The 27,765-nt window shown below is 36.5% G+C and overlaps 1 protein-coding gene across 1 annotated transcript in view; it reads left to right on the forward strand.

Moving 5' to 3' along the window:
* Positions 1-27,765, forward strand: part of DGKB (diacylglycerol kinase beta) — a 333,490-nt gene that overhangs the window by 26,365 nt on the left and 279,360 nt on the right. The window contains exon 2 of the mRNA XM_063411359.1: positions 4,040-4,298. Within this exon, the coding sequence (XP_063267429.1) occupies positions 4,229-4,298 (70 nt within the window). The 5' untranslated portion in view covers positions 4,040-4,228. The remainder of the gene's footprint in view (positions 1-4,039; positions 4,299-27,765) is intronic.

The raw sequence follows: 27,765 nt of genomic DNA on the forward strand, positions 1-27,765 counted from the left end.
AGCAAGTCCAAGAGCCAGCCTCTAGGCTGTTCTAAGTTTTCCTGTTATGGTAAACAGAAGTCCCTTAAGGCATGCCTCAAGATTGAGTGTCAGATACAGCAGTGAGGTTGGACCTCCTGGCTTTCATCAGGCAGGATTGCTTGAGAAACTGCGTGTGTCTCCATGGGCCGAAGTTCGAAGTTGAAATCTGTGTTGCTGATCAGTTTTGTGAGACTGCTGTAATTTATTTTGCCCTAAATGCTCTCTGAAAACTCAGCGTTCCTTGTGGGGAGGACTGTATGAAGTGGAATGAGATTGAGCTGTGAGGCTGGCAAATAGGGAATTTGCCTCTATGTTTTGTTTTTTTTTCTCCATCGTATATTCATTTTTCTTTTCTCAGCCAGGCTTCTGTAGAGCAGCTGAGGATTTCGGTGGCATGGGGAATTCCTGGAAATCTAAGTTTGTTAGCAATGTTGGCTGAATGCTAAGTAATTTGATTTGTATAGTTTTTAACAAAGCTTTGCTTCCTAGTTTGGGTATGTGGCCTGGTAGGAATCCTGACAGAACACTTAATAAACTTTAAAATTCAGAAAGGACAACGTGTTATAAAAAGGAGAGTGGAATTCTAAGACTTATTATAGTCAGTGGCTAGAGGAGGAAGATTTTTCTCCTAATTCTTTTTGTGATTAAATGAATGGTTTATTAATGTCATGTTTCTAGTGTCTCTTATTTGTAAGGCCTGCTTTGTCTCTGGCTGAGAGGGCTGTGAATCTTGCCTAAGTGTATATTAACAAAACATATGCACAGATCTGAGTTACCCAGAATAGGTCAAACTCTTTGAGGATTGCTGGAAAGTTCCTTACCTGACATTGTGTGTATTTTAACTGTGTGCTGTATTGTATTCTTCAGAGTAATTTATTTGTGCATGAACAGTCAGATCACTGTGTGTGATCTGTTCAGAGCTGCTGATTTTTATTTTGTTCTACCAGCAAGCACATTTGATTATTGTTGTAATTCGAGATTCTTTTATTCCTATGTGATAGTATTATCCTTGATAGTACTTTTCCCTGCATGTGCTTATCTATAGGTTTCGCACTGCACAGCCTTCCTGGAGTACTTAACGAGCACTAATAAAGTGTAAAGAAATGAATTTTTATTAAACATATCTGAAAAAGATAATAGAAATTAGCTAATACTTTCTTTTACAGAAATTAGGATATTTGCATAGTATATAGGTGATCTTCCAGTGTATACCTTAACAAATAACACAAATATGCATTGATGACTTTTGTCATCAGCATCTGTATACTGTGTTTCTTTTCTTATGACCATGATATTTTCTACATAAACGTCACTGTGAGAGGTTTAACTGTGAAAAACTAAGTGATGCAGGGATCTTTCCTTGTTTAGGATTCTGCTGCAGCAGAACCTAACAGGGAACTGAAAATAGGAAGTAGCTACAAGGTTCTTTTTGGTGAAATCTTCCCCATTATGTGTCTGTGTATTTCTGGATCACATATACTGAGGTGGAGTCAGGACCTGGCTGCAGTCCACAGGAGGACTCAGAGGACTGACTGCCTACCTCTCCTTTCCTGTTCCCAGCTTACACTTGGCAAATTATATCCACTATGTGTCCTCCACAGGCTTCCATTTCAAAGGACAGAACTTACATTAGAGAGTTGTCCAGAATAAAAATGTAACCTTAAATTTTGTTAGGCACAAACTACATTTTCTTTCTGTGAGCTGCCATGCCCATAGTACATTTTCTCCATTGCTGCCATCTCATTCAGGATCTGTATAATTTGTTACAGCTCTGGTTCTAGGCTGTGGAGCCTGGGTATCTGGTAGAGGGGAAAGGACATCAGAGTTGGTTATTTAGATCTGTTTTCCCTGCTGATGAACTGTGGTTGCAGCAAACTTGTAGTCAGCTAAAGGTATTGCATACAAATAGATTGATCAGACCACAGTGCACAGCGTCATTACCTTGCCAGCTGTAGTAATTCTAATGGTTAGCTGTTCATCACAAATATGTATATTTAATAATCAAGATTATCTCTGCAGTATTCAGCAATGTTAGCTTTTGGAGATAATGAAGCTAATGTAGTTAAGGATGATGGAAATTGTAAAACCGGATGAAATTGTGGTAGAAAATTCTGGTTATGTTAAATCAGTTATGCAAATACAGTTTAAAAAAATCAATAAAATCTAATCAGTTGCCAAGATTATAAAAAATATATACCTACTTGAAGATATAAAACTGTCTCCAATACAATCTAATCAACTGCCAGAAATGAAACATCTCTAATTTGCTTAAAATGATCTAGTTGAAAACAAGTTATTTTTTCTTGAGATGAATAAAAGTATTAAAATTTACAAGACAGAATGATAACTTTTCTTACTAAATAGCACATTTGACTTTTGTAGTTGCTGACCTTTTTCAGGCATTACATTGATTCACAGAGATTTGAGGGCTGATTAGCCTTGTACTTGGCCAGGATTACTCACATTAATGTTACACTTTTCATCCCAATCTCCATGATCCTGTTAGTTTTTGTTATTTTTTCAGTTATATTATGCAATTATATATTCAATCAGATTCTAGATGTTTTACGTCTTATTATTTTGTAACAGAGGAGATGAAGAACAGAGGAATCTCTTCTGGTACAATATTTTAAAAGGCAAGACAATATTATTGTACTCAGACTTACTGGCTCATAATATAGTCCATGCATTCAGATCATTCACAAGAAAGCTCTGGGACTAAGGTGTGTTCCTGAGTGTCTGCATGAATTTCTTTGTACAGTGATGATACTTGTATATGTAAAACAGGGGAAAAAAAAAGATGTTATCTGATTGGGTTAAGCTGAGTTTTTTAATATGTTTCTGTTCCTGGTAATTTTTTTGTTTTTCCTTTCTTTCCCCTCATAACTCCTTTTTCTGTCTCTTCTTAGCTACCAATATCTTCCTCCTTAGCGCTCATTCCATTGCTGTGTTAGTCTTTTTTGGTCTGAATTTTTTGTTTGCTCTTTTTGTAATTTAACTCTCATAAATGATACATTGCTAGACATTGGAAGAGATTCCACTTACACTCTAAAATTATCTTTCTAGTCTGAACTGGTCTTCTAGGCAACCTCTGTAATCAATAAAAGATAAATACCACAGGAGGCAATTTATCATATTTTAAGCTTATGTTGAAACTGGAAGGATTAATTGCTGCCTGGGCCACCTGTCTCTTTGTGATGATTAAAGGGAGTGCCTGAGATGACAATCTCTGGCTCTCAGATGGCTAAAATTAGATGAAAAGTAGCCTACCTGTTGTCCCAGGAGTGGTGTTGGTAATGCATTGCTTTCAGAGGGTCTGTCCTACAGAGGTAGCAACTGCATAAAATTGGGATGAGAAGGCACCCACAGTTTGAATTTTTTTCCCTGAACTGATTTGTGATGGTACCAACAGTTCTATTTGTTTTTCACAAGTGACCAGCCATGTTGTGATGTTCTAGAAACCAAACCCCCGCTATTTTGCTAGAATAGTTGATATTTGTATAGCTCTTACATGAACTGCTCAGCAAACTGCAGAAGCAATTTCATTTTTGAAATGGAGAGTTAGAAGCTTCATAGCATTTCTGACAAGGCCATGCAGTGTTGTATAACTGGGTACAGTTAATTGGGTACAAATCCAGTTACAGAAATTCAATTTTAAAATCATAAGGAACTAAATTTACTGATAAGATAGTATCTGCTTTTTCAGTGGTTGTTACTAAATTGGGAACATCTCCATAAAGTGTGTCCTGATACATTTGATCATGACAGTTGATAATTTTTAGTGAATGCTGCACATAAGCATTTGGAAATACGGAAAAATAATTTGGAAATACTTGCAAAACTATTTACAGACAAACATGGTATGGAAATATTTTGAGCAAAACTTTATATAGGGAGATATTTATTAGTTACAAATATTCCCATAGGAAAACTGGTGTATTCTGGTATTTAATATTTTGCATTTTATTCTGGTATATTTGGTATTTATTCTGGTGTTTAATATTTGTTCTTTTAACAGTGCTGTAACTTGCCACTGAACCAGCATTTGGAACAGTTCATAGCCTCGAAAACTTCATCCTCGTAGACTGATGCCATCTTGGCACTCTCCAGACACTGTGAACTGAAGCTAAAAATCTTTATGGAGTTTATAACACTTGGGTCAAAAGGAATTTTCTTCTAATATACAAGGAGTTCCCTTACTGCCAGTATGACGAGCCAGGAGAAGTGGGTTAACCTCAGCCCTGGAGAGTTCTCTCAGCTTCAGAAATATGCAGAATGTAAGTAACTTTAAAAATATTTAATTTTATGGATGAATAAAAAATAAGAGAATTTTTAATGTAGAATATAAAGTTGTTGTATTGATACTGTTCACAGCTTAGAAAGAATGCATGCACATTTTATATTGATGATTCTTTGCTTGCAGAGACCATTGTGAGGAAAACTCTGTATTTCACATTTTTTATATGAATAATCTTGTTTGTTTTAAATTACATCACCAAATAAATAGTAAACATAATAGAGCAGTTTAAAAAAAATCACTTTTGAGAATATTTACTGCTTCCTGGGAAAATATTTTCATGTTATTTTTCTTTATTTTTTTTCAATATCTGAATCCAAAGATTTCTAATAGAGATAGAAAATTATGGGGGTTTTTTGGTTTTTTTCCTATGCATTCTTATAACTTAAGCCTGAGTGCAACGCTTGCCAAAACATTTGCCTTCCTTGCTGGGAAAAAAAGGCATTTTAGATATTTCTTTGCTTTTGGCTTCCCTGTGCTCCTCCAGCACATCTTGCACACACAATAGTTCAGAGCCATTATTTTAGTAGAACTGTTGGTGTCAGGGAAATTGCTTGAATGTGTTTCTGTTCAGGTTTGTGTGTGTACATTAAAGAAAGATATATTGTCTTTCAAGCTTCCTCTGCTACTCTGTAATGAAAGGATGTTAGTTTTTTGAAAATGTGAAATGTGACACATTTTTATGTAAATAGTTGCATTTCTGAAGCAATTAGAAAAAGAAGTTAATAGTATATAACTTTTAATGTATAATGCCAAAGGAATAAACCCTGGGTATGGACCTTAATTGGAATTTCTGGGCTGTCCAATTTAAGTTAACTAAATGACTGAATAACAATATCTTTAAGTGTGTGATCTAAGATTTTAAAATGCGATTTAAAAAATGGAACCAATGTTTTTGAATTTGATATATTGTTTATGTAACATGGCAAGGTTTGAAAGGTTGTGACAACAGATACCTTTACTCATTACTAAATAATAGCTACGTTATATGGAATTTTTTAAAGCTTGAATATATAATTGCTTTGCTGATGTCTTTGTTGAACTTGGAAAGGCAATGAACTGAAAATCACCAGATTTCATTTGGTGACTTGGTAGAGTATGATTCGCTTAAAAAACTAAAACTAAAAATAATAAAAACCCTAAACAACAAAAGCCCTCAGTTAAAAATAATGCATTGCTTGTTTTTCTCCAGCATGGAACCTGAAGTACCAGTGGTTCTCCTGCAAGATGGAAGGGTGATCTGGGTGTCAGAGGGTGACACTGCAGGGAGGTTTGACCTTGTGGCAGGTGTTTGCCAACAGGTGATGATGATGAGCTGTGCCTTGTGCTAAGGAGCAGGTTTCACTGCAGGACTTTGGAAAAAGTAGGGAATTCATAGAGAGATGATTTAGTTTGCATTCACCGTCTGCTGGCAGGCTCTTCGTTTGCTCTGCTTTTCAGTTTGATGTAGAGGTTTTACTTCATCTTAGCTAAATTGCAACATTATTTTAACTATGGAAGTTTTTAACTTTCCTGAATTAAAAAAATACAATTTTTATGAATTCTATTTTATTTTGCATCAAGCTACAGCTTATGCTAGTACTAGAGTACTAGAACAAAGAGTATACTCTGCCAAAAACCCATCTGCCTTGGATCATACTCCTAGTGGCTGATAGCCACTTTTGCCTAATAAGATCACTGGAAATCAATATTACTTTTATAAAGCTGTGTTGGGTTGATTGTGGCAGGATGCCAGTTGCTCACCAACCTGTTCTATCACTCCTCACTCTCTTCCCATGTCCTGGTGTGGGGTGCATTCCGTGGAAGACTGTCCTCAACAAACTTCTCCAGTGGGCCTTTCCCCTGGGTGCAGTTCTTCATTGATCCAGAACAGATACCTTTAGCTGGTGAATGGGAACAAGGGATGTGCTGAGCTGCCTTGTGCTAGAACCAGTAGGAAGTTCTTACGTACAGGAGGATTTTGATTTCTGCTTTTTTTCGGAGCCTAAGTAAATTTGGTTAAGAAAGTTTGCTCATCCATTTTAGGCACTTCATGTGTCTATTCATGCAGAAAGTATTCTCTTTAAAATGCATTTGCTGGGTTTTTTGCATACTGACTTTTTGATCAGGAAAAAACTCCTTGCACAGTTCCCTTCTGACACTGGATCTCCTCAGCCTAAGGTGGCTACAGAGTGAGAAAATATTTTACTTTTGTGACAGCCTCTGCTCTGGCCACAAGCACACACCACCTGGCAAGGCTGAAAACCTTTGTTTGGATCCAGCATAGGAAGGGGTGACACTGTTCTGCTGCATAGCAGACAGGGCACACTTGGAGCAGGGAGGGATTTGGGTTTGAGTCTTTTGAGGCTGAAACTCAGTCTGAAACCATATCCTTGATCTTTCTCCTATCTGGAAAGCAAGCCTGTCTCACCTCTACCTGTTTTATGGAGAAGACTTGCTGCCAGACTACTGATATCAGTCACTCCTGCAAGGGTTACAGTTTCCAAGAAGAATGGAGAAATGGGTCCACACACACTGTAAGGGACAGATTAAGTGCCTCCTCTTATCTTTACACTGAAATAGAGCTCAGGTGGCACCTAAATGAGCTGCTTCTCTTGGCATCTCTTAAGTCATGCAGAGAAAATCTCAAACTATATTTAGATACAGACTGCACAGATAATAAGTACATCCAGAGCTGAGTCATATGTGCATATATAACTAATATAAGTGTGGACATTATACATCCAGCTGTCTTGGACTTAGAGCATAAATTCCCTTTTTAGTCACCGAAGTAGGTGTGTGGATCTTTCAATGTATAAAGCCCTTTAAACTACTCCTGTGGGTTCTAGAGCTCTGAGGGCATGTGCTTTTCACCTTCTCACTGAAAAACACTTTTCTCTAGTTTAATGTAGTACTTCTTTTTATTAATCTTCTGTGAGCTTGATGGTAGTCTGTACTTGTGGCAAGTACTGTTAAACAAGGTCTGCTCCTAGCTCTGTGTGCAGGTACTGTCCTTGTAATCACTTCCAGAAGTTCCTACCATGTCTTGTTTCCCGTTTTCTTCTTCACATAGTTACAATATGAGTCAGTGCTTTATCCAGCTGTACTGTTTGGTGAACCCAAACCCTGAATGCAAAATTTCTCTCTTGAATATATAATAGCTTTTCTCAATTTCCATAAATATAACTGAACAGCAAAGGAGAAAGAGTTCTCCACCACTGGTTCCTAATCATTAAATATTTCCTTCTAAGCAACACTCAGAACTTCATAGTAAGTGAATATCTTCCTGTAAATTAATCTAAAGAGTATTTGTAATTTTTTCTTACTGAATTATTTTTGAGCTCAAGTCAAGGCAATTTTATGCTTTCAACATAGGACCCTTCTTTGTCTGACTGCCATATTAAATAGTTTGGGGCTTCAATGAGTTTTTTGGAACAGTTTAAATATTACTTAACAAAAAAAATGTTTCTAAAGTCCAAAGAGTATGTTACCTAATACTTGGCACTTTGCAGTTAATATGCATATTTGTGGTTTTGCAAGAATAGTTATTTCCAAAGACAGTTCCTCTATGTCCTTCTTCCCAGTCAAATTAAAAATCTCCTCTCTTGTTCTGAAGACAGAACAGCAGAACATATTTTGCATTACATCTTTTCCTGGTTTTAAATTGCCTCAGAAGAATAGGTGAAAAGAAAAAAAAGCCTGGGATAACTGGTGTAGTTATTATATAATAGTGATAATAATGACAACAACAACAATATAGCCCACTAAATCCTGAAGTTTCTAGGGAAATAATTGCACTTGAGAGAAGAAATTTTTTTGTCCTTTAGATTTCATAATCAATGTTGGCTGTGGGAAAGGAAGGTGAAAAGATGTAGGGATTTTTCTGCATAAAAGTGTCATTTCATAGAGTAAGGTACATACAGGACAATTCAGGCAGAGAGTTTCTTCTAAACTATATGGTACTGGGTACGTATTTGTAAGTTGTGTGGGGAGCAGCTGAGGGAGCTGGGGTTGTTTAGCCTGGAGGAAAGGAGGCCCACAGTTGACGTTATCACTCTCTGCAGCTTCTTGAAAGGAGATTGTAGTCAGGTGGGGGGTTGTCCTTTTCTCTCAGGCAATTAGCAATATGACAGAAGCTGTCAGTCGATACGACAAAAGCTTGAAAGTCTCAAGCTACCCCAGGTGAGGTTCAGGTTGGACATCAGATTTTCCTCCTAGGAAGGGTTGTTAAACGTTGGAACAGTCTAGCCAGGGCTGTAGTGGAGTCATGACACCTGGAAGTGTTCAAGGAGTGAATGGATGTGGCACTTAGTGCCATGGTCTGGTTGACAGGGTGGTGATGAGTTAAAGGTGGGACTTGATGATTGTAACATCTTTTTCAACCTAAATGATTCTGTGATTCTCTGATACGTACCGTTCTGTACTGCTCCAAACAGGAGCCTGAATTGTAAGGCCATTAGAGAGAAGCAATATAAATAGCTTCATTGTGATTATTATCTGTATAGTAAATTGGATTAATTTGGACAGGGTTGGTTTTTTTTAATCCTTTTTATTAAATGAATTTTGTATCTCCTTTTTATTAAACAAAGTTTTATGGCTGCTGTAGTCCAAATTATATGTTAAAAGGGGCTTAGAAGAAAAAAAGCAAGTGAGGAAATATTGAAGGGATTTGAAACACTTAAAACAAGACTATTTCATGAATCAGCTAAGCATTAAAAAAGGGAAAAAAAAAAGGAAGCTCTTCCCTCAGTAGGCGGAGAAAAAGACCTCTGAGCTCTGGCAGCATGTGCACTCTGGGGAAATAGCTTGGTTTTGTGTTGTCCTTTTGAGTTTGTCAACAAAATGTGCCCTGAGGAAAAAGCCTGAAAAAAAACTTTTTTGCTAAACTTTTGGCAGTGATTTTTTCCCAGGCTGGTGGAGGAAAACTTGGGCAGACTGTCACAGACTGAAGATAGAAATAGATGTTGGAGTGCTACTGAAATGACTGTGAGAACAGAAACAGCATCAGCAGCTGCAGCATCTTTTGATGTAGCATCAATAGCTGCTGCAAGAACTAGACAGTGAAACAATTTTATAGGGGAACAGGAAGGAGGAATTTGTGAAAAAGATCACTGAAGAAAAACGAGAAGGTCATCAAAAGTTTTGGTTCAAAATCAAATTGTCAGAGATGCTTGAGTGGGTTTGGTCCTCACAGAGGGAAGTACTATCTTTTACAAAGGGTATGATAACAAATGATAACCTGCAGGGAACTTCATACATGTGGCAGCTGGTTACCAGCATTACACAGTCCCTCAGAGGTCCCAGGCTTCTAGTGCTACATGGAATTGTGCTAGTTCTGGTGAGGGAATGAACCTCATCAAATACAATTTGACAAAAGCAGCTATTTTTGACTGTGTGGAGAGAGGATATCACTGGTGATTACTGAAAATATTTTCACCCCAAGTGCTGGACTTTAGGATTATAGTGTTTGCTGCTGCTATTAGTAAAGATGGAGGTGACTGGGTTCTCAAAAAGTTTTGACAGAATATGTTAGCCTGACTGAAATGTGGGGTCTGCCAGCTCTGCCTGTATGATATGAACTTTGGAGAACTTCATGGAGGAGGATTATGAGTCTAGTGAGAGATCCAGTCTTTGCCTGCAAGGCCTCTTGGGGATAGAGTGGCCAGAAAAAGGGACCAGTTGATAATTTGTAGAGTCTGAATTTTTATCCTAAATCTGTGACTGGGAACTAAAAATCTAAGTAGGAGAAAATGGAGTGGAGAAAACTACTCAGTGGTGTGGTGGGGCACTTAGTTTAGTTCTTCTGAGAGGTGAACTAGGAACTATGCATATTGAGATAACACTGCTTTTTTTTCTTCAGGTCTGTGAATTTAAGTCTTTTGTGCACGTTCCTGTGTTGCACCAATTTAGAGAAAATGGGTTAGGAATGTTCCACATTATTTATTTAGGCTCTAGTCAGATTTACTCTTGAAAAGCCCTGAGCTCTGTCCAAAGGAAGGCTGTTACATAGTCTTCACTAATGCGGATATCAAATTTGGCTTTGACTGAAATCCAGAGTCAAGAAGATACAAAGTTGTGAATTTATTTTTCATTTAACTTGTCGCTGTTGAGACTTGCCCTCTGACGATCATACCATAGATAAAGTTGTTGTGGGAGATGGAAAACTGGGCACCAATATCATCTGCAGAAATATTAGTGGATTTTTTTCTCTAATAAGGGTTTCTGAGTTAGGTCCTAAAGAGAATGTAGAATAGGAATGATGAGTATTTCAAGAAAAAAGAGCTGATAAACATGCAATAATACAATATGCTCTGGATCTTTGAGGTGGGCGCGTTCTAACAAGATAAAATGCTTAGTGTTTCTGCCATGATAAATGCCTAGTGGTGACTAGCAGTTGTGTTTTAAACCAAACAGAAGCTGATCAATTCTCCAGTTAGTCTGCCAGTGGTAAACAGTATCATATTGACTCTGTCCATGATTGTGAGTAAGGAGGAACCTTTTTATGTCTGCCAGGTGGGACACTTGTGTATGCAGAGCTTGTTTCTTGCTTCCACGCCCATACTGAAGAAAGGCATCCAACTTGTTTCAGGTATAAACTATTTAGGGAAAGGAAGAGCTCTTCAGGGAAAGGAACGATGTAGAGGAGTTCTGAACTCTGCTTTGGTTAAAGGGACTATGAAACTATTCATAAGTTCCTTTATTTTGTGACAAAGGCAGATGCACTTAAGTACATTTTTGTCCCTCTCAGGCAACCCTTTATGTTCTAATTTGAAGCATTCCTTTAGGAAATACTGGCTTTTGTAGAACTTTGAGTGGTACATAGTAACAGCACAAAATAGACACATTGAGTGACTTGGAGTATCTTATTACAGTATTATGTTCATGTCTTAGCTAATTACAGGGATCCTTTCCTGTCTTTTAACTGCAAGAAATTTCCTGTGTCAGCAGCAGGGAGACATGTTTTAAGAGCAGAAAATAGTGAATTTATAATTGTTACTATCGGCTGGCAAAATTGGGACAAATCTCCAGTTTATAAATCCCCCAGAATCATAGAATTGTCAAGGCTGGAAAAGACTCCTCCTCTGCAGAACAGAAGATGCTCTTGTAGTATGTGATTTATTCAAGAGTTCCAATTAAAGAGATTATAGTCAGCAAAATTCAAAATAACTGTCACTTCTGTGTGCTGTTAACTGGAGACTGCTAACAAGAGTTCATATATCATAACATGAAGAGACTTAGTTAATTTAGTAAAAGCAGAGAAGGCAGATTTGTTAGAGTAAATCTGTAATTCAAAGATTTTGAAAAAAATGAGAAGCTGATCCAGAGTTGGATCAGCTCAATGAGGTACCAACTGTTTTTAGCATCAATTTCCTTCCTAAAGAGCTGCCTCTGGTTCCTGAATAATTGATTGGTAGGGTCAAAATTATGGTGGCTCCAAAATTGTAACTTTCATTTAGGGGTAACTAAAGTATTAGGAAGCAGATGGTCTCAATTGTGCAAGTTCTAACACACTTGATTTGTCCATTGTAGGAAAGCTAGTGGAAGTGTCAAAGTTATGTACCTATTTAGGTCTCATATGGAAAAAATGTTAAAAGAATTGAAGAAGGAAAAAAATTGATTCAGGCTGTTGAATAGTACCAAGTTGCATTGATCCCAGAATACTGTTAGAAAAGGCTGGCATTATTACAAACTCATCATTTGGGCATGGAGAGGCACTGGAAATGTGTTCTGTGTGATGAATAGGATACCGTCCCATCATCAAAAGCATTTGGTGGTCTCACTACAAGATGATAATTTACCTGCAACCTTCTTGCACGTTGGCTTCATCTGGGAGAGTGGGGATGAGACAGCAATCACAACACCTGGAGAGGACTGTAAGGTTTTCTCAGTCTTGCTGAGCAGTGAAACACAGTAGTTCAATTCATACTAGTACAGTACAGATGTTGAATATGTTGTGCTGAGACTGGACACTGTTAGGTCTTTATTTTCAGGAAAATCATATTATATTCTAGATTATGCCTCTAAATTTCCAGTGTTTCTGCTGAGGACGTAGTGGCTGTTTCAGTACCTGGGGACGATTGGATTAGTCAGAACTCTAGCACTGCCAATAGGATCAGGGCCTGTGTTAACTCTTAGACATACAGATTATTATTTAATGGTTCTTAAATAATATAGTTGTAATAGAAGGGAATTATGGGAAAGTCTTTAGGGTAACAGTTAATGACTTTGTATTTCCTTTTTCAAGGATATTGTTGCAAGAAACAAGTGTAGAGAGTTCTTACGAAGTCCAAAACAGAAACTCTTGTTAACAGAATCTCAGAATGGGTGAATGAGGCTGAACAGGACCATCTCTCTTAGTCTTTTCTTGTAAGAAGTTTTCAGTTTTCTGTGGCTGAGGGTTTCATGATATATGGTAGCTAGTAGCTCGTCTTTGAGTCCTGAAAGGCAAAGGTGTCATCTCACCTTGCTCTTTATTTCCTTGGTCAAAAACAATGACATTTTATAGAACTGAAGCTGCATAGGTACATGGTGTCAGTCAGTAACACCTGGTGTTGCAGCATCAGCTGTTACTGACATTGAACATGTATTGTGTCTATTAAAGATCTGACATATGGTCATTAAATTACTGAAAATCTATTTATACACTGGAAAATATTAAACATTGGTTATGCCTTTGTTACAATTCCTGTGTTTACATGTATCTTCCATATTTATTTTCCTTTATAGTTTGGTTGTTTCTATGGACATTTGCATGTAAACAGTAAGAAGCTTTTGTTTCTTACGAGTTCATCTGTTCCTGTTGCTTATTCTTATTATAAAGATTTGGGGGATAATTCAATTGGTTGCTGTGGAAATGAGCCTGATGTCACAAACAGAGTTACAGTTCACCAAGCTTTTAAGAAACAAAATGAAGGGAGAATGGGCTAATTGGGGAGCCATGTGACTGTAGCAGAATCTCAGCTCTTATTAAAAGCATGTATTTTTAGTCACTGTGTTTCTGTAGAAGAGCTGGAAAGTGTAATTCAAATGGTGACAATCCATGACTCATCAGACAAACTGAGAAAAACATAGCTCTGACAGAAAGGATGATCCTGCTTTGCCTTTATCAGATTCACACTCAATAAACCAGTAGCCCATGGTAGGTCCCTTAAGCCCAGCAAAGCTTTGTATGCTTGAAGGGAGAAGGGGAAAGCTGCTTGTGCAACTTATCCACTGAAAAAACATGCTTTGCTGTTAGCTGTACCACTTACCCTATTCTGCCTCTCCTGGGTTTCTGGAGAAAGGAGAGCCAAAGCTGCCTTCCTTGTTCCTCTTGAGAACAGAAAATGTGCTGATCTTGATGGCTCAAATCAAGAGTCAGAGGTGTCTGTTTGAAAAAGAGGGGCCTTAGGGATGTCTGATAATGTTGGGCAACTTTCCTCCATCTGCCATTAATTGGGATGAAGGGCCCTGGATTGCCTTCCTCTCTGTTGTTTTCTGCCAGTTAAAAAAAGCAAAAATTTAAAATGTGCTCATAATTGCATATGTTTTCATTGTGTTTTAGGCACTAAAAATATATTGCTTTTTGTGTGGCTCTGGAAGACTTTTAGTGGATGCTATGCAGTGGTACTGCATAGTTTTGTTGGCTGCACTACAAAATTGAATGGCTTTTTGAGGACATTACAGATTGCTAAATTTGTTTTTAGAACTGTCCAGATTTTGTGTGGGTCATAATTTTATCAGAACCAGTGCAGAATATGGACAAAAGAATTTGTGAATACATTTCAATATAATGCTTTTGTATTAATTCTGAAAATAGAAATGCTTGATTTTATTTTAGACATAAAAGCTATAAATAGTTTTTGTTATTGCAGATGACCCTGCCTTGGAACAAAGGTAGTACTAGATAGTCTAGAGAGATCCCTTCCAACCCTAACAATTCTGTGATTCTGGTTTTGAGACACTCGAATTAATTGTAGCAGTAATAATAGAGATAAACAGTTTATTTTGAGGAATGTATTTCCTAGAATTAAGTGGCCTAGTAATAGATGTTTTCATTCATGGAGGCATACTGAACAGCTTTAAAATGCTTTGTTAACTGTTGTTTCTTTGTTGTTGGTTTTGGTTTTGTTCATTGCTTTTGGTTTGCTTTTTTATTTGTTTATTTGGGTTTTTTTTTTAAGTACAGTGCAGTTTTATTTTTTAATATGTTTTTTATACTTGAAATTCACTACAGAGGTGGGACAGACTCTGGTATCCTTACCCGTATCAACATAAACACTTTGGCAGTCCTTATAACTGCTTTGAAAGAAAGCATGGGCTACATATTGTTTAAGAGCCTATAGATAGTAGTAGTTGAAATGAAGGGAAGGAAGCAGTGAAAACTTTATAGATGTTTATGAGAGGAGGATGGGCAGATGGTTTATGTACTAGGTATATGTCTGAATTCTTTGTTGAATAGAGGCACTTCAGTACTGGATAGGCTCTAAGGGTTTAATAAATTGCTGAAATGATCCTAGAGATGGTGAAAACACATTGAAGAGATGTGAAGAAAATGAGTGAGTGACAATACTTCCTGGGATAAAAATATAAAAGGGAATATTTTGCCCTTTCTGAAAGGGAAAAAATATTAAGAAATGTAAAAAAAGGAGACATGGGAAAACAAAGCAAAACAAATGACTTCAAATAAAGTTGAAATCTACCAAGTTTTGGTAGACCAAAAATTATGTATCTGTGCCATAGATACAACCCATAGGTAGTGTCATAAGTGATGTAAAAAACAGAGAACAGATGTTAGAAATAGCTCATCAGGACAAAATCAAAGTTGGCTTTTAGAGAAACAGAACAGCAGACAGGAGCCAAAGTAGAACTTGGTACCTGAAACTGAATGTTTGGAAATTTTGATTTACATTTACTGTTTGATTATGAAAAATGATAATACTACTGAAAAAAAACATAATCGTGAAAATGAGAGAAATTAGCTGCAGCAGAAGAAGAAAAAATCACACTGAACCTTGGTGGCTAGCCAAAGCTTATCTTGTAAAAATGATTTAAATTACTTTATATTAACTAATTTGTCTTCTGTAGAGGGCCCTTTAGAAGTTTTTGAATAAAAATTCTTTATTAATAACATCTGTGAAAATGTATACAAGCACTATTATTTTTGATTTGAAAGCTTGAGTACTTATTTAGCTAATTTTGGGTGAATCCAAGCAAGTACTCAAACAGGAATTTGAAAAAAGCCACTCAGTCCCTTTGGAAGTGCTCTTATTCTGGAATAAATCAGAAATAGCTGTTCATTTTTAGTAGATAAGAAGTTAGTTAATTAGGAACTATCTAATACTTAGAGGAGTAATGACCCATTTCATATGCCTTTAAGTATAGAACCATTTTTTTGTATTTTGTTTTAGACACAATGAACATTGTCACATTGCTTGTCAAGTCCAGGCTCATTGTTTTATCTATGGTCTATCATGTGATACCTTCAAAGACCATGCTGTAAAAATATATGACATTTTGATATAAATTTAAATGATCTGTACTTTGAGCTCTGGGAGTTTAAGAGATAAGGGACTCACAGAAAGAATGTCAAGTAAGTTGTCCCAAATGGTACAAAAGCACAGTCTGAAGAGCTTCCCAGTGTATGTGCTTAAATCACAGCGTGCACTGCAGTTTTTCTGGATTAGTTTCAAGAAGCAAGTGTCAGAGTAGCTGTTCCTTCTAATAGCACTCTTGAGATGTAATGACTGACTGTGTACAAGGACTACTAAACTGCTCTTCAAACTACAAACTCTTCAAGGCAGACTCGACTCTGAGACAAATACTTTGCGACTCTGTGTAGATGTTGCAACCTGAAGTTGTCCGGTCTTATATTTTTAAAAATAAACTGCGTAAGTTGATATTGAATGTCAGGGTTTTTCTACCAGTAACACCTTTCAGAAGAACTTGATTTTTTTTTTTTTTTTTTGTTTTTTTTTTTTTTTTTGTTTTTTTTTTGTTCCCTCCCCCCACCTTTTTTTTTTCTTCCCTACTTTGTTGTCTATCCACACATATAGCATGTTTGGCTAGCAACACCTTCTCAACCCCCTAAACAAAACAAAGGAAAAACTCCCAAATAAATCCAGTCATCTCTACAGCTTAGCATCCTGTCCCTGGGAGGCATGCATCTCTGAAGTTTTCTAAGTGTTTCAGGCACAAATATGTCAATCTTTATTCAGGGTCTATCTGTACATAAAAAGCAAATCTAAGTCTTGCATAATTAGGAAGAGTGGGTTATAATAACATCTCCATTTAGTTATTAGTGGAAACTGGCAATAAATATGGTCTCTGCACTACAGAAAGTCTTTGGCTTGAAACTGAGTCAGACCCCATTAAGTGTTGTGTTGTATCTAGTAAATAAAAAAGCTGTTTAAACTGCTCTGAATAACTCAGGTTAATGAGTAAGGAATATGTCATGTCAATGCATTTTTGTTATGTTGAATTTGCCTGTTTTGTTTCTGGTTTTATCCTGGAAATTGTTATTTAAGGTAAGAAATGACATCTTTTTCTTTGATAGGAATGTCCACCTGTATGTTCAGCAAGTTGTTCTGTCTCATGCAGTAAGAGTTTATTATGTCCTGCTTTTCCCTCCAGGAGTTAAAATACCCAGGCATATGCAAGAGCACTCTTCATATGGCTTTGCTTTTCATGCTGCCAGTGATAGAAAAGCTGTGTTCTCTTACTTTTGTCTTCTACACATATAGTGCCAAAGAGTATGTGTAGTGTTCAGAGATGGTGGTTGAGGCAGACTGTTAGGGTTTTTTATTGTGATTAATTCTGTATATAGCAGCAGGTGGGCTTTTTAAGTTCTTCTCTTATTCAGACCACCAGTACATACCTGTGAACTTGTCTCTGATAGCATTCCAGTATTTTTATACCAAACCTCTTACAGACCTCATACTCATACAACTATCTTTCAAAAATAAAGAATGATAATAATAATAAAAAACATTTACCACACTTGTCAAATAGGTTTCATTTGAAAGAATTGATCATCTGCTTTGTTTTAAGGATCGTGAAGCATCTCTGGGGATTTGATTGCTGTGTGGTTTTACTACATGTTTATGTTTAACTGTTCAGTCTTTCTCAGAAGCACTCTCTCAATGCCCTTTTCTGCTTTATGAAGTGGATTCTACCTCATTTTCTTTCTCCTTTTTTGAAAGGGATGAAACTGTTTCCCATTTCTTCCATCTGTTTAATTTTTTCACAATAGTTATTGATTTATAATGACTAAACTGATAGAAGGAATAGAAAACAGTTTCATCCCTTTCACAAAAGGAGAATAAAGTCTATTATCATAGGAGATGTTTATTTCCACTATGGGTTTATTTTTGTAATAATTTCTTAGTGTTAATAATTACACAGGACATCATTCTTGTCCTAATCTTTTGTGAACACTTGACAGGAAAGATTCTCACTTTTATTGATAGACTTTTAGTCTAATGTAGACAGTAGTCTTCCATAGAATTCAGAAAAAAGTATTTTCTTTGCATATGTATTCTAGAGCTGTGTTTTGTTTTCCCCCCATTTTACATATTTAGTCTTAGATAAAAGCCTGGTAGCTTTTGTTGCACAACTTCAGTGACCAGTGAGCTTTGTAAAAGTTGCCAGAATTTGGCCAGCCCTTGCCCAATGACTATGTATAGATAGCTTTGGAACTTGCTATCAGAACTGAGATTTTTCAAACAGCTTTTTTGGTTGGCATTCAGTTGGATTTTGAAATTTTATGCATTAGTGCTGTTGAACTAGTAATTCTAATAGTCATTTTAGGGGAATGTAGAATGTTCTACTGTTTTCCTCTTACAGGTCTGGAAATTCAAATGGCATCTTAAAACTTGTAAGCAATTTTTAGGAGCATGCTTTTTGAGTTTTGAAAAAACTAAGAAAATCAATTTTAAATCTTCCTGACCACAAAAATTACATTTTGTTTTAACAGTGTTAATTTGCGCAGTTTATGCCTCACTGTTTTCTATGAAATTAATCCATTATCAGTGTTTCTTATGAGAAGACTTTTTAATTTCATTTCTTCAGGCTTTTGTCTATTTTTAATCATAGTGAAAACATAGTAGATTTTTAAAATTACATGAAACCTTTGCCTTAAAGGATGATGCAGATTAAATATAAACATGGAGAGCATGAACAAGGAGGCAGATAAGATCTTCTTTTCAAGTTAGTTTGAATAAACAATAAATATTATATCTTATTTTTATTGTGAGTACATTGCCATCAGAAATGAAGGATGAGTAGTTAGGAGGCATTGGTGAAAAATGTGTCAATTAACATCAGAGAAATTTTGGATAAAATCCAATAAAAATAAAGAGGAAAGAAGTCTTAATAGTAAGCAAGTTAGAATGCATGAAATATCAAGGGTTTATATGTGGGTTGAAATAAAGACAGAAGCTACAGAAGCAGGAGGAAAGCATGGTGAGAATAAAGAAGTATACAGTATTTCTCCAGTGGAAGAATTCCATTGGTTTTTTGGAAAGGTTGGGAAAGGTTAAAAATAAATATAATTTTTTTTCTGTTTTTCTGTATTCAGTTTATTTACTGAGTTGTATGCAGGCTTTTAAAAAGCTTGAAGTCTAGCTGTTCCCTTTAAAATTGGACAGCAGTCAGTTCCTGATCTTTGTGTAGTGCTCAATGCCTTCACAGGACACACAGCAGGCTGATTGAGAAGCCTTAATTCTGATTTTCCAGCTTTTAAATGGCTACAATTAACTCCATATGATACACATTGTTGTCCTAGTGACTGAAGTTTCCAAGGAATGTCTTTAATTCTGATAGCAGGAACGTGCTGTATTTTCTGTGTGCGGTGTGAGTGCAGCACTGGCAGCCACGTTGCTTTGCTGAGCTTTTGGGAAGCACTGGTGGCCTGCAGGCTGTCTCCCTCATTCCTCACCCTCTCAGGAGCAGTCAGCAGCTGGCTTCCTGCCCTTTTCGGATGGGTGTCCCCATTCCCACCCCCTTCCCTCACGGGACTCATGTCCTTCCTTCTTCATCCTCTTGAAAGCAGCTCCATGGCCAGTGCCACACAAAGAGCTCTCAGCCTCTGCTCAAGGCCATCCTTATAATGCTATTTGGCAAGGGAATGAATGCTCATGGGTGGAACTGAGAACCTGTGCAGAACTGGAAGGGTCTCTCTGTGTTGGGGTCACTGACCTGGACCATCTGACAAGAATAAAAGACAAGACAAGAATGTTTGGGAGTTTCCCAGAGAAGCGACGTGCTTTGTGCTGTACTTTGCAGTGTAGTGTAAAAATTCCTAAGCTAGAAATGAGCAGTAAAGTGGTGCAGCAGCACAGCTGGAGTCTATTTTCAGTTTATTTCAGGGGCTCTAGAATTCCTCCACTGCCTGATTCAAGCTAATCAGAGTCTCTTTACATAATAGAGCCATTTGTAGGCACACAGAACAACACATTTTTTTTGAAAAAAACCCACTGCGGTGTTCCTTTTAAAGCATTTGGATGCTTGCGTAATTGAATATTTCAATATTTTATTTGGGGGAGAAAAAGAGGAAAGTTAAATGTAGTTGTCGAAGAGCATGTCCTGGGCTGCATCAAAAATGTGGCCAGCGGGTCAAGGGGGGAGATTCTGCTCCTCTGCTTTGTTGTTGTGGGACCCCATCTGCAGTGCTGCATCCATCTCTGGGGTCCCCGGCACAGGAAGGACACTGACCTCCTGGAAAGAGCCTAAAGGAGGGTCACCAAGTTGTTTAGAGGGATGGAGCACCTCTTCTTTGAGGAAAGGCTTAGGGAGCTTGGTTTGTTCCTGGAAAAGGAACTGGAAAAGGTTTTAGGGTGACCTAATGATAGCGTTTCAGTACCTGAAGGAAGCCTACAGGAAAGATGGAGAGAGACTTTTTGCAAGAGTGTGTAGTGACAGGATAAGAGGGAATGGCAACAAACTGAGAGAGAGTAGGTTTATATTAGATACTAGAATGAAATTCTTTACTGTGGGAGTGGTGAGGCACTAGAACAAGTTGCCCAGAGAAGTTGTGGAGGCCCCATCCAAGAAAGTGTTCAAGACGAGGTTGGATGGACCTCTGAGCAACCTGATCTAGTTAAAGGTGTCCCTTACCCACAGCAGGAGGGTAACTAGAGGGTCTTTAAGGTTCCTTCCAAAACAGACCATTCTTAGATTCTATGACTATTAATATCAGGTTTATTGGAATATGTTATCTACTGAAGCATTTTTTTCTTCTTTTCTACAAAGGAAATTTCAACCAAAAATTTATCATATTGATGGGAAAAATGCAAATAGTTTGCATAACTTGATATTAAATATGAGGTTTAGTAAAAGTAAAATAAATATGGAGAGATTTCTGTATGGTCTTGGAATTTTGGTTTGGACAGTCAGATTTCTGAAGGCAACCTCAAATCTATTGTCTAAAAGAAGTTATTTTTATGATAGCTGTTTTATTTGTATTCATACCTGTATCTTGGGTGTTGGGTTTGTTTTTTTTTTTTTTCAGATTTAGCATTTATTAAGAGATGCGGAAAGGGGGGATACATCATGGATTATTTTAGATTACTTCTCTGAGTATAACCTCTTCTTTGCTATTTGAGTGACGTTCAGATTGAGATATTCTGACAATGGTCTGGCATATTTCTTAATGGTGCAGAGGATTGTGCGTCACTACTTTCAGGAGACTGGGTCTTTATTTCATAACTTATCTTGAAGCTGTGATCTCATACATATTGAAACTTAGTAAGCCATTTGTTTTCTGAGTTTTTTTTAAGTGCACAGTCTGAGATAAGCTTTATTTCACTGATGGCACACACTGTTTGGAAAGCATTAGAACAAAACCAGGTTTTTTCTCTGTGAGAAAGTTGAGCATAAATGTAGTGACAGTTTTCTTGTATGTCTAGTTACATACCACATCCAAGATTAAAAAGCTACCTTGTAAGAAAATGTACTTTGTAGGAGAATGAAGAATATATGGGGCTGCAGAAGGTGTGGAAGAGGCCAGCATAGATTGTCCCTAGACACAAAGTAAAAATTACACCTCCTGTATTCGTTGTTAATTGTGTTAATAGCCTGTTACCTGCTAAAGAGCATTCAGTGAATTCTTGTTTTAGTCGTTTCATATTTGTCTATACAGTGGTATTTATGACATATAATAGGCTCCAGTAAAACATGGTACCATTGATTAAGAATAATGTCCATAGGGAGTATGGCTTGAGTTTATCTTTCCTTAAGGTGAACTGTCTTAAAAGTTTTCATAAGTTCTTGTATAGTGTGTATTGCTCTTGCTGCATGCCTGGCAAGCTCCAGGACTTGCAATGTCTTTTTAACAAGAACAGATTCCTTGGGTTAAAATGCTTTAGAACAATACTTTTACAACATAGTTATTCAAATGCTTTCCTTTGTCTAATTCGGGAACAGGATATAAGAGAGGAAAGGGAAAGCCCAACTTCAAAAGCGAAGGAAAAGTTTAGATTGTTTCCTGTACCATCCTTTGACAAAGTTCTGGAGTCAAGTTTTGTTTTCCTTTGCACTCACAGAGGTCTTTCACTGTATCAACCAACTTTCCTTTTCCTCATTTTTCCTCAACCAAAACCTATTTCTGTTAAGTCTGATCTCCACAAGCAGGCGAGTCAAGAATTCCACAGATGGTTTACTCTTCCATTTACTTGAAACATAACTCTGATGGAACTGGAATGTAGCTCCCTCACAGCTAGTCTGTTCCCTGGTTTTTAGGTGAATTTATTTCCAATCATATGCTTGCCTTTTTTTCTCTTCCTCAAAACAAACTATTTTATTAATTGATTACTACTTCTAAATACTTTTAATTATCAGGCATATGGAACATTCAGAATGTTCAGCTGCAAGTTAATGATGAGTACAGAAGTTTGGGAAAGGTTAAGGTCTGTTTGTGGCTGTAATTCCCTGTTTCTAAATTTACTAACAATAACTTCTGGAGTTTTAGGGTTTTTCTCCTCATGTAAAGAGTATTAGATGGAATATATTTATTCTGAAAGGGCAGTTGTCCTTTTAGATCATGGAAAATTTAAGGTCTCTCGAAACTCAGAGGATTATAAGATCATACTTTTAGATTTTTCTGTTTAAGATACATTAGTTACAACTATTTTAAAAAAAGTTGTGAAGGAGCAGAGGAAGAGAGATGCGAAGTAGGGAGAGAAGATTGAACTTTCTTCTCTTTTGTCTTGCTACTTTTGACGGCTCATCTGCCTCTTCCTGTCTTTTTTTCTCCCTATATTTTATTGTTTTCTTTTCTTCCTTTTTCATTATTAACTCCTCATCCTTCTTTACTTCTCATATCTTTTCTGCTTGCTTTTGCTCTAATTATCTCTATCTTACATGCTCTGGGTAGTATCATTGTTAATCTGCCTAACTGAACAATATAAAATTAAATAAACATGTCCAGTGTGATCCTACTGAGGTAGAAGTGGGTGGATTAAGAAATAAATTTAAGTTTTGGGACCTGGGAAGGTTGATAGCTTATTACTATTATGTTTTCTTTTGTCTATTTCATCAACATTAAGTTGATGAATACCGGTGTCATGTTATTGGTGTTTTGCTACTAGGTTAGACAATTTTATGTTGTTATAATACCTGTATTTTAGGGCTACACATTAATAAAACATTTGAATACACATATGTTAAGTTTATGTTATGCTTACAATAAATAGACATTTATCTTTTTCTTTTAAATATACATTCAGCTTAGTTTAGGGACGTATCTTTGTGGTTTGAAGCCTAAGTGACAGAATAGATACTTTACTAAATTGAGTTCTCTTATTTCTATTTTTTCCCCTAAAATGTGGAATAAAATTATGGATTGATAAGGTAGATGTTGCTTGCTGCAGAAGTTATTGATTATTGTCCGGATCTGTGGCAGGGATGATTTTAAGAAGAACACACTCAGAGATGGGGAACACATTTGTTATTTGGAAACAGTGTTGAGGAAATTTGTTGTAAACTTGCCAGAAATAACTAAAAGATGTTGTGACTATAATGACAGGTAAATGGCAAAATTACTTCATAAAATTTAGTGATATGATCAGTATGGTCATTTCAGCAACTGTCCATTGTGGGTTCTGGCCTCTAAGGAGGCCATGGAATAAATGGAATAAATTGGTACAATCTATGCTCTTTAAATATTTCTATATGTATCATGTCATTTTATAACAGACCTTCCATAGGACTGTAAGTTTTTTTAGGGCAGGAAGATACTAAGTTGGATGATACCAGTAAGTATACGTAAAACTAACACAGGGTATGCTGACATTGCAGTCAAATTGTGAGTGTGTCTTACACAACTTTAAAAGAACTGGCTTAGTTTAGCTACTTTTTATACCTCAGAAGTCAGTTTTTGACACAGGGACTGGTTCCTCTCCTGTTCCAAACTGTTAGTTAAATATCCAATAAATCCATAGATCTGATGGATTTAAAAGAACCCTTGTGAATGTTAGAAATGCATTTAAGATGACATACTGTCTTGGAAATATTAGGAGTGAACCCCAAGCTAATGCAACTCAATTCTGAAAGATTTGTTGTTCTTTAAGCTGTCCTTTGTTATTTGTCACTGTTCTTGACATTCTTGTGGGCAAGAAGCAGTGTTACTATGTCTGAGTTTAGGTTTCATAGAATTCTGTTTTACCCACCTTTCTGTTAAATTATATGTTTTCTTAGTATAAACTGCATTTTTCACCATTTTTTTGACGGGGTCTTTGGTTTGGGATTTATTTTTTAGTGTCATCATGTATATCTGTCATGTACACTCAGTGACTAGACTTTTGTACTAAGAAGAAGTCACTTGGCTTCCATTCTTTTCACACAATGCCTTCATAATTATGTCTTAGCTCATTCAAACAATCATGGAAAAGTTAAGGTTGGAAGGAACCTTTGAAGATTATCTAGTCCAACCCCCCTACCAAGGCAGAAATACCTACTTTTTCACTCAAGAATATTTATTCAACAGTTCATCATTACTATTTGAAGGCAAAAATCAGTCTAGATGTGTAGTACTTCTCATTTCTTTCCCTTTCCTCTGTCTTCAGATTCCCTATGACTCAAATTTGCTGAAAACAATCCATTTTGTATTTCCCTGGAGTCTAGAAAAGTGATTCTTTCAAAGGCCAGGGGGTAAGCGATAGAATGGGACAGATTAGTTTTAAAACACAGAGAGCTGTGTATTGCTATATATGTCACACAAAAACTGGTAATTGGTGGTAGCACACAGCAGAGCAACCATCTATCCTGGGGAATAAGCTCAGAGAGAAATGAAGTAAGTGTGAGAAAATACAAAGGAAGAACAGATTGATTGGATAAAACCATAGAAAACCGATTACAGGATAATTTTAGGATTGAAGCTATTTCTGAATACTTGAACAGAAATGGTTGAGAATTTATGTGTTCTTGTTCAATTGTTTTGTTAGGTGAATAGGGAATTGCAGGAAGTGATAACAGAGTAAGAAATGAAGCTTAAGAGAGCAAATGGGCTTTGGCTTCTAAGCCGGTAGAGGACAAATAACCCAAGTGTATTAAACTCTTAAATGAAATAGTCAAGCAGATATTGTTTAGGTTGATTAGAGATCTCTATAAGCTTGCTTGTGGGAGCTATTTATCTGAACAATGTTATTACCTTGCCAAGTAAGTTTCTCTGAAAATGCAGTCTTCCTTAGTGTCTCTCCCTGATATGCTGACACAAAATGTCATTTGATAAAGTCACAGATAATCCTGGTAGTAGGGTTTATTGCTGCTTTTTGTCAATGTACTGTATTATAAGGTTTATTCTTGCTTGCCATCTCTTTAGAATACTGGAATGACAAAGAATTACCCAGTTCCAGCTTTGATATTAAATTGAAAAGGCAGAAGATGAAATCTCATTGTAAAGCAGAAGCAAAATTTAGGTCTAATGCTTTTGCAGAGAAAGGGAAAATTTGAGATGCATCAAGCAAGGATCAGTAAAAAACAGATCTTCAGGAGTGTGAACTGGTCTTAAGGGCTTTCTTTTCTCGATGTTCTTGCATGATACCTCTCTTCTGTATGCTCTGTCTCTCAAGTATTATCTGTTATAGTCCCTATTTTCCATAAAGGCACATAAGAAATTAGTGAGATAAAGCAGTTAATTATCTGAAGAATATATTTAATGACAAAAAAAGTAGTTTTCATATAGCAGTGCACTAAAAATGCTGTTTACCTATACCAAACTTGAAAACAGCTGGCTTAGATGGAAACAGAATTTTTTAAAATTTGAAAGTCCACATCTAAAAGATTTATGGAAGTAGTACTTAAAACATTTGTTTCTCAGAGCAATGAACATAAAGCAGATTTCCCAGGATAGATTTAAAATGACAATTGTTGAGATAAATGAGCATATATTAATATATAATGTGTGAAAGTATAATATAAACACTGAGTTGCTTTGCTGTAGTAATGAAAACAGGAGGACTCAAAAAATTCCTAACATATAGTTAAGGCACAATTTTAGTCTCTTACCAGTTATTTTATTAAATTTCAAGTTACAGCAATTAGGAAAACAGTATTATCCCAGAAGTTAGGTCTTAAACTGGAACTGACTTTTTTGTTTTATACTGATCAATCTGTAGCATTTTTTTCTTTGATTTTTATATTTTAATTCTATCTGTTTAGCAGTAAACTATTTCAGTAGCCTTATAAGGTAGCTGAATGCTTGAATAGCACAGTGGAAACAATCTCTGCATCATACCATGCCTTTGTAATTAAGCAATGGTTGGGAGGCTGTGACTCGTAGGCAGATGTCTACTACCAGCCCATTCCTATGGACAAAAGAGCTGTTACTTTTTCAGTGACTAACTTTAAACTTTATATAATATAAATGTTTCCACAGGCTCAACACACGTAATACTGTAAGTACTCAAAGATTGATTCCAAAATATATATGGCAATATTCTCAGCCAAAGTGGTGATAAATGAGAACTGTAGCTGCAGTGTCAACACTTTCAGCACACACAAACTTAAAAATATTCTACAAAGGAAATAGAAATTGGAGAAACTTTATATGAGCAATAATGATTAAAAAAAAAAAAGTTTGGTCAGGAGTATTGAATCATGAACGTTCAGGAAATTTCTTATTATGTAAACTGGAGCACAGATTTAAAAATATTAAATACTTGCCCCAAGAGGTCAAATCTGCTTGTGCTATCCAAAGATGTGTGAAATGTAATGGAGACATGTTCTATTTCCCTTCCCCAGATTGTATATGGCCACCTTACGCTAATTCATCTAGAGATTTGATAGATTACATCAGGTAATATCTTGCTGATTGCACAAACTCATCTGAATTAATCAAATCACACATATTATGTCTATGTGTTTATTTATATAGAAACTAAAATGCACGGGCTTGGCAACATTGTGTGTGTGCGTACAGGGTCTGTATATCTGCATCATGTGAAGTCTCCACATGCAAATGTAGTCAGGCAGTAGAGGATTTTGTACATGCCAAAATACCAATGGCAGTACTACTCTGCTTGATAGATTTTCTGATAGCTTTGCCACTAAATGTTGAAAAGCTTTTGGTAGCATTGTCAAAGCTTGTTTCTCTGAGTCCTGGGAAGAACAGACTCTAGTGATCTTCTTAGCTGCTCTTCTTCACTGCACCAAGCATGAGATCACTAAGAACCAAAGCTTAGGAATAGTATTTAGGACAGGAAGAGGGCAATCCGGTTTATACTGGTGCATATTCACAGCAAATGCAGGAGCCTTCATCATCTGTAGTTCAAGATCCAGATTCATATGTATTTGTGTTGCTAATTCTCTCACTTTTATGGCATAGGTATGTATTTGACTTTAAAGGCTTTGCTCCCGAGAAAAACCATAATAGAGAATCGTGACTGCAAGAAACGCAGATTTTGTGATGTCAAGAATTGTTACTGTATAAACATTTAAAACTTTGTAAGAGGAAGGGTAAAATGAACTTGATGCTTTGGAAACAAGAAACACAATAAAGCAAAATGGGGAAAAAAATTGTGCTCAAGAGGAGGAAAATAATAATTTCAAGAACTGTCTGTGCTGTAAGGAGGAATGGAAGAACTAGATGTAGCTTTGAAAATCTGTCTTGCAATATATCCTATTTGATAATTTTTGAAGCCATAATTGAAGTTTAGGTTAAATAGGTTATGAGTTCAAAGTATACAAATGTAAAAATTCAGAGAATTACAGAACCAATAAAGTTGGAAAAGACCTCCAAGATCACCAAATCCAACCTTTGACTGAATGCCACCATGCCCGTTGAAACATAGCACGAAGTATCATGTCACATTTTCGGACACTTGCAGGGATGATCACTCCTCGACTTCCATGAGGAGCCTGCTGCAATGCCTAACCACAATTTCAGTGAAGAAATTTTCCTTCTAGACAACCTCATCCTCCTCTGGTACAACTTGAGGCTGTTTCCCCTTGTTCTGTTGCTGGTTGCCTGGGAGAAGAGGCCAATCCTCACC

This window comes from Prinia subflava, chromosome 1 (genome assembly GCF_021018805.1).
Source record: "Prinia subflava isolate CZ2003 ecotype Zambia chromosome 1, Cam_Psub_1.2, whole genome shotgun sequence".
NCBI lineage: Eukaryota > Metazoa > Chordata > Aves > Passeriformes > Cisticolidae > Prinia > Prinia subflava.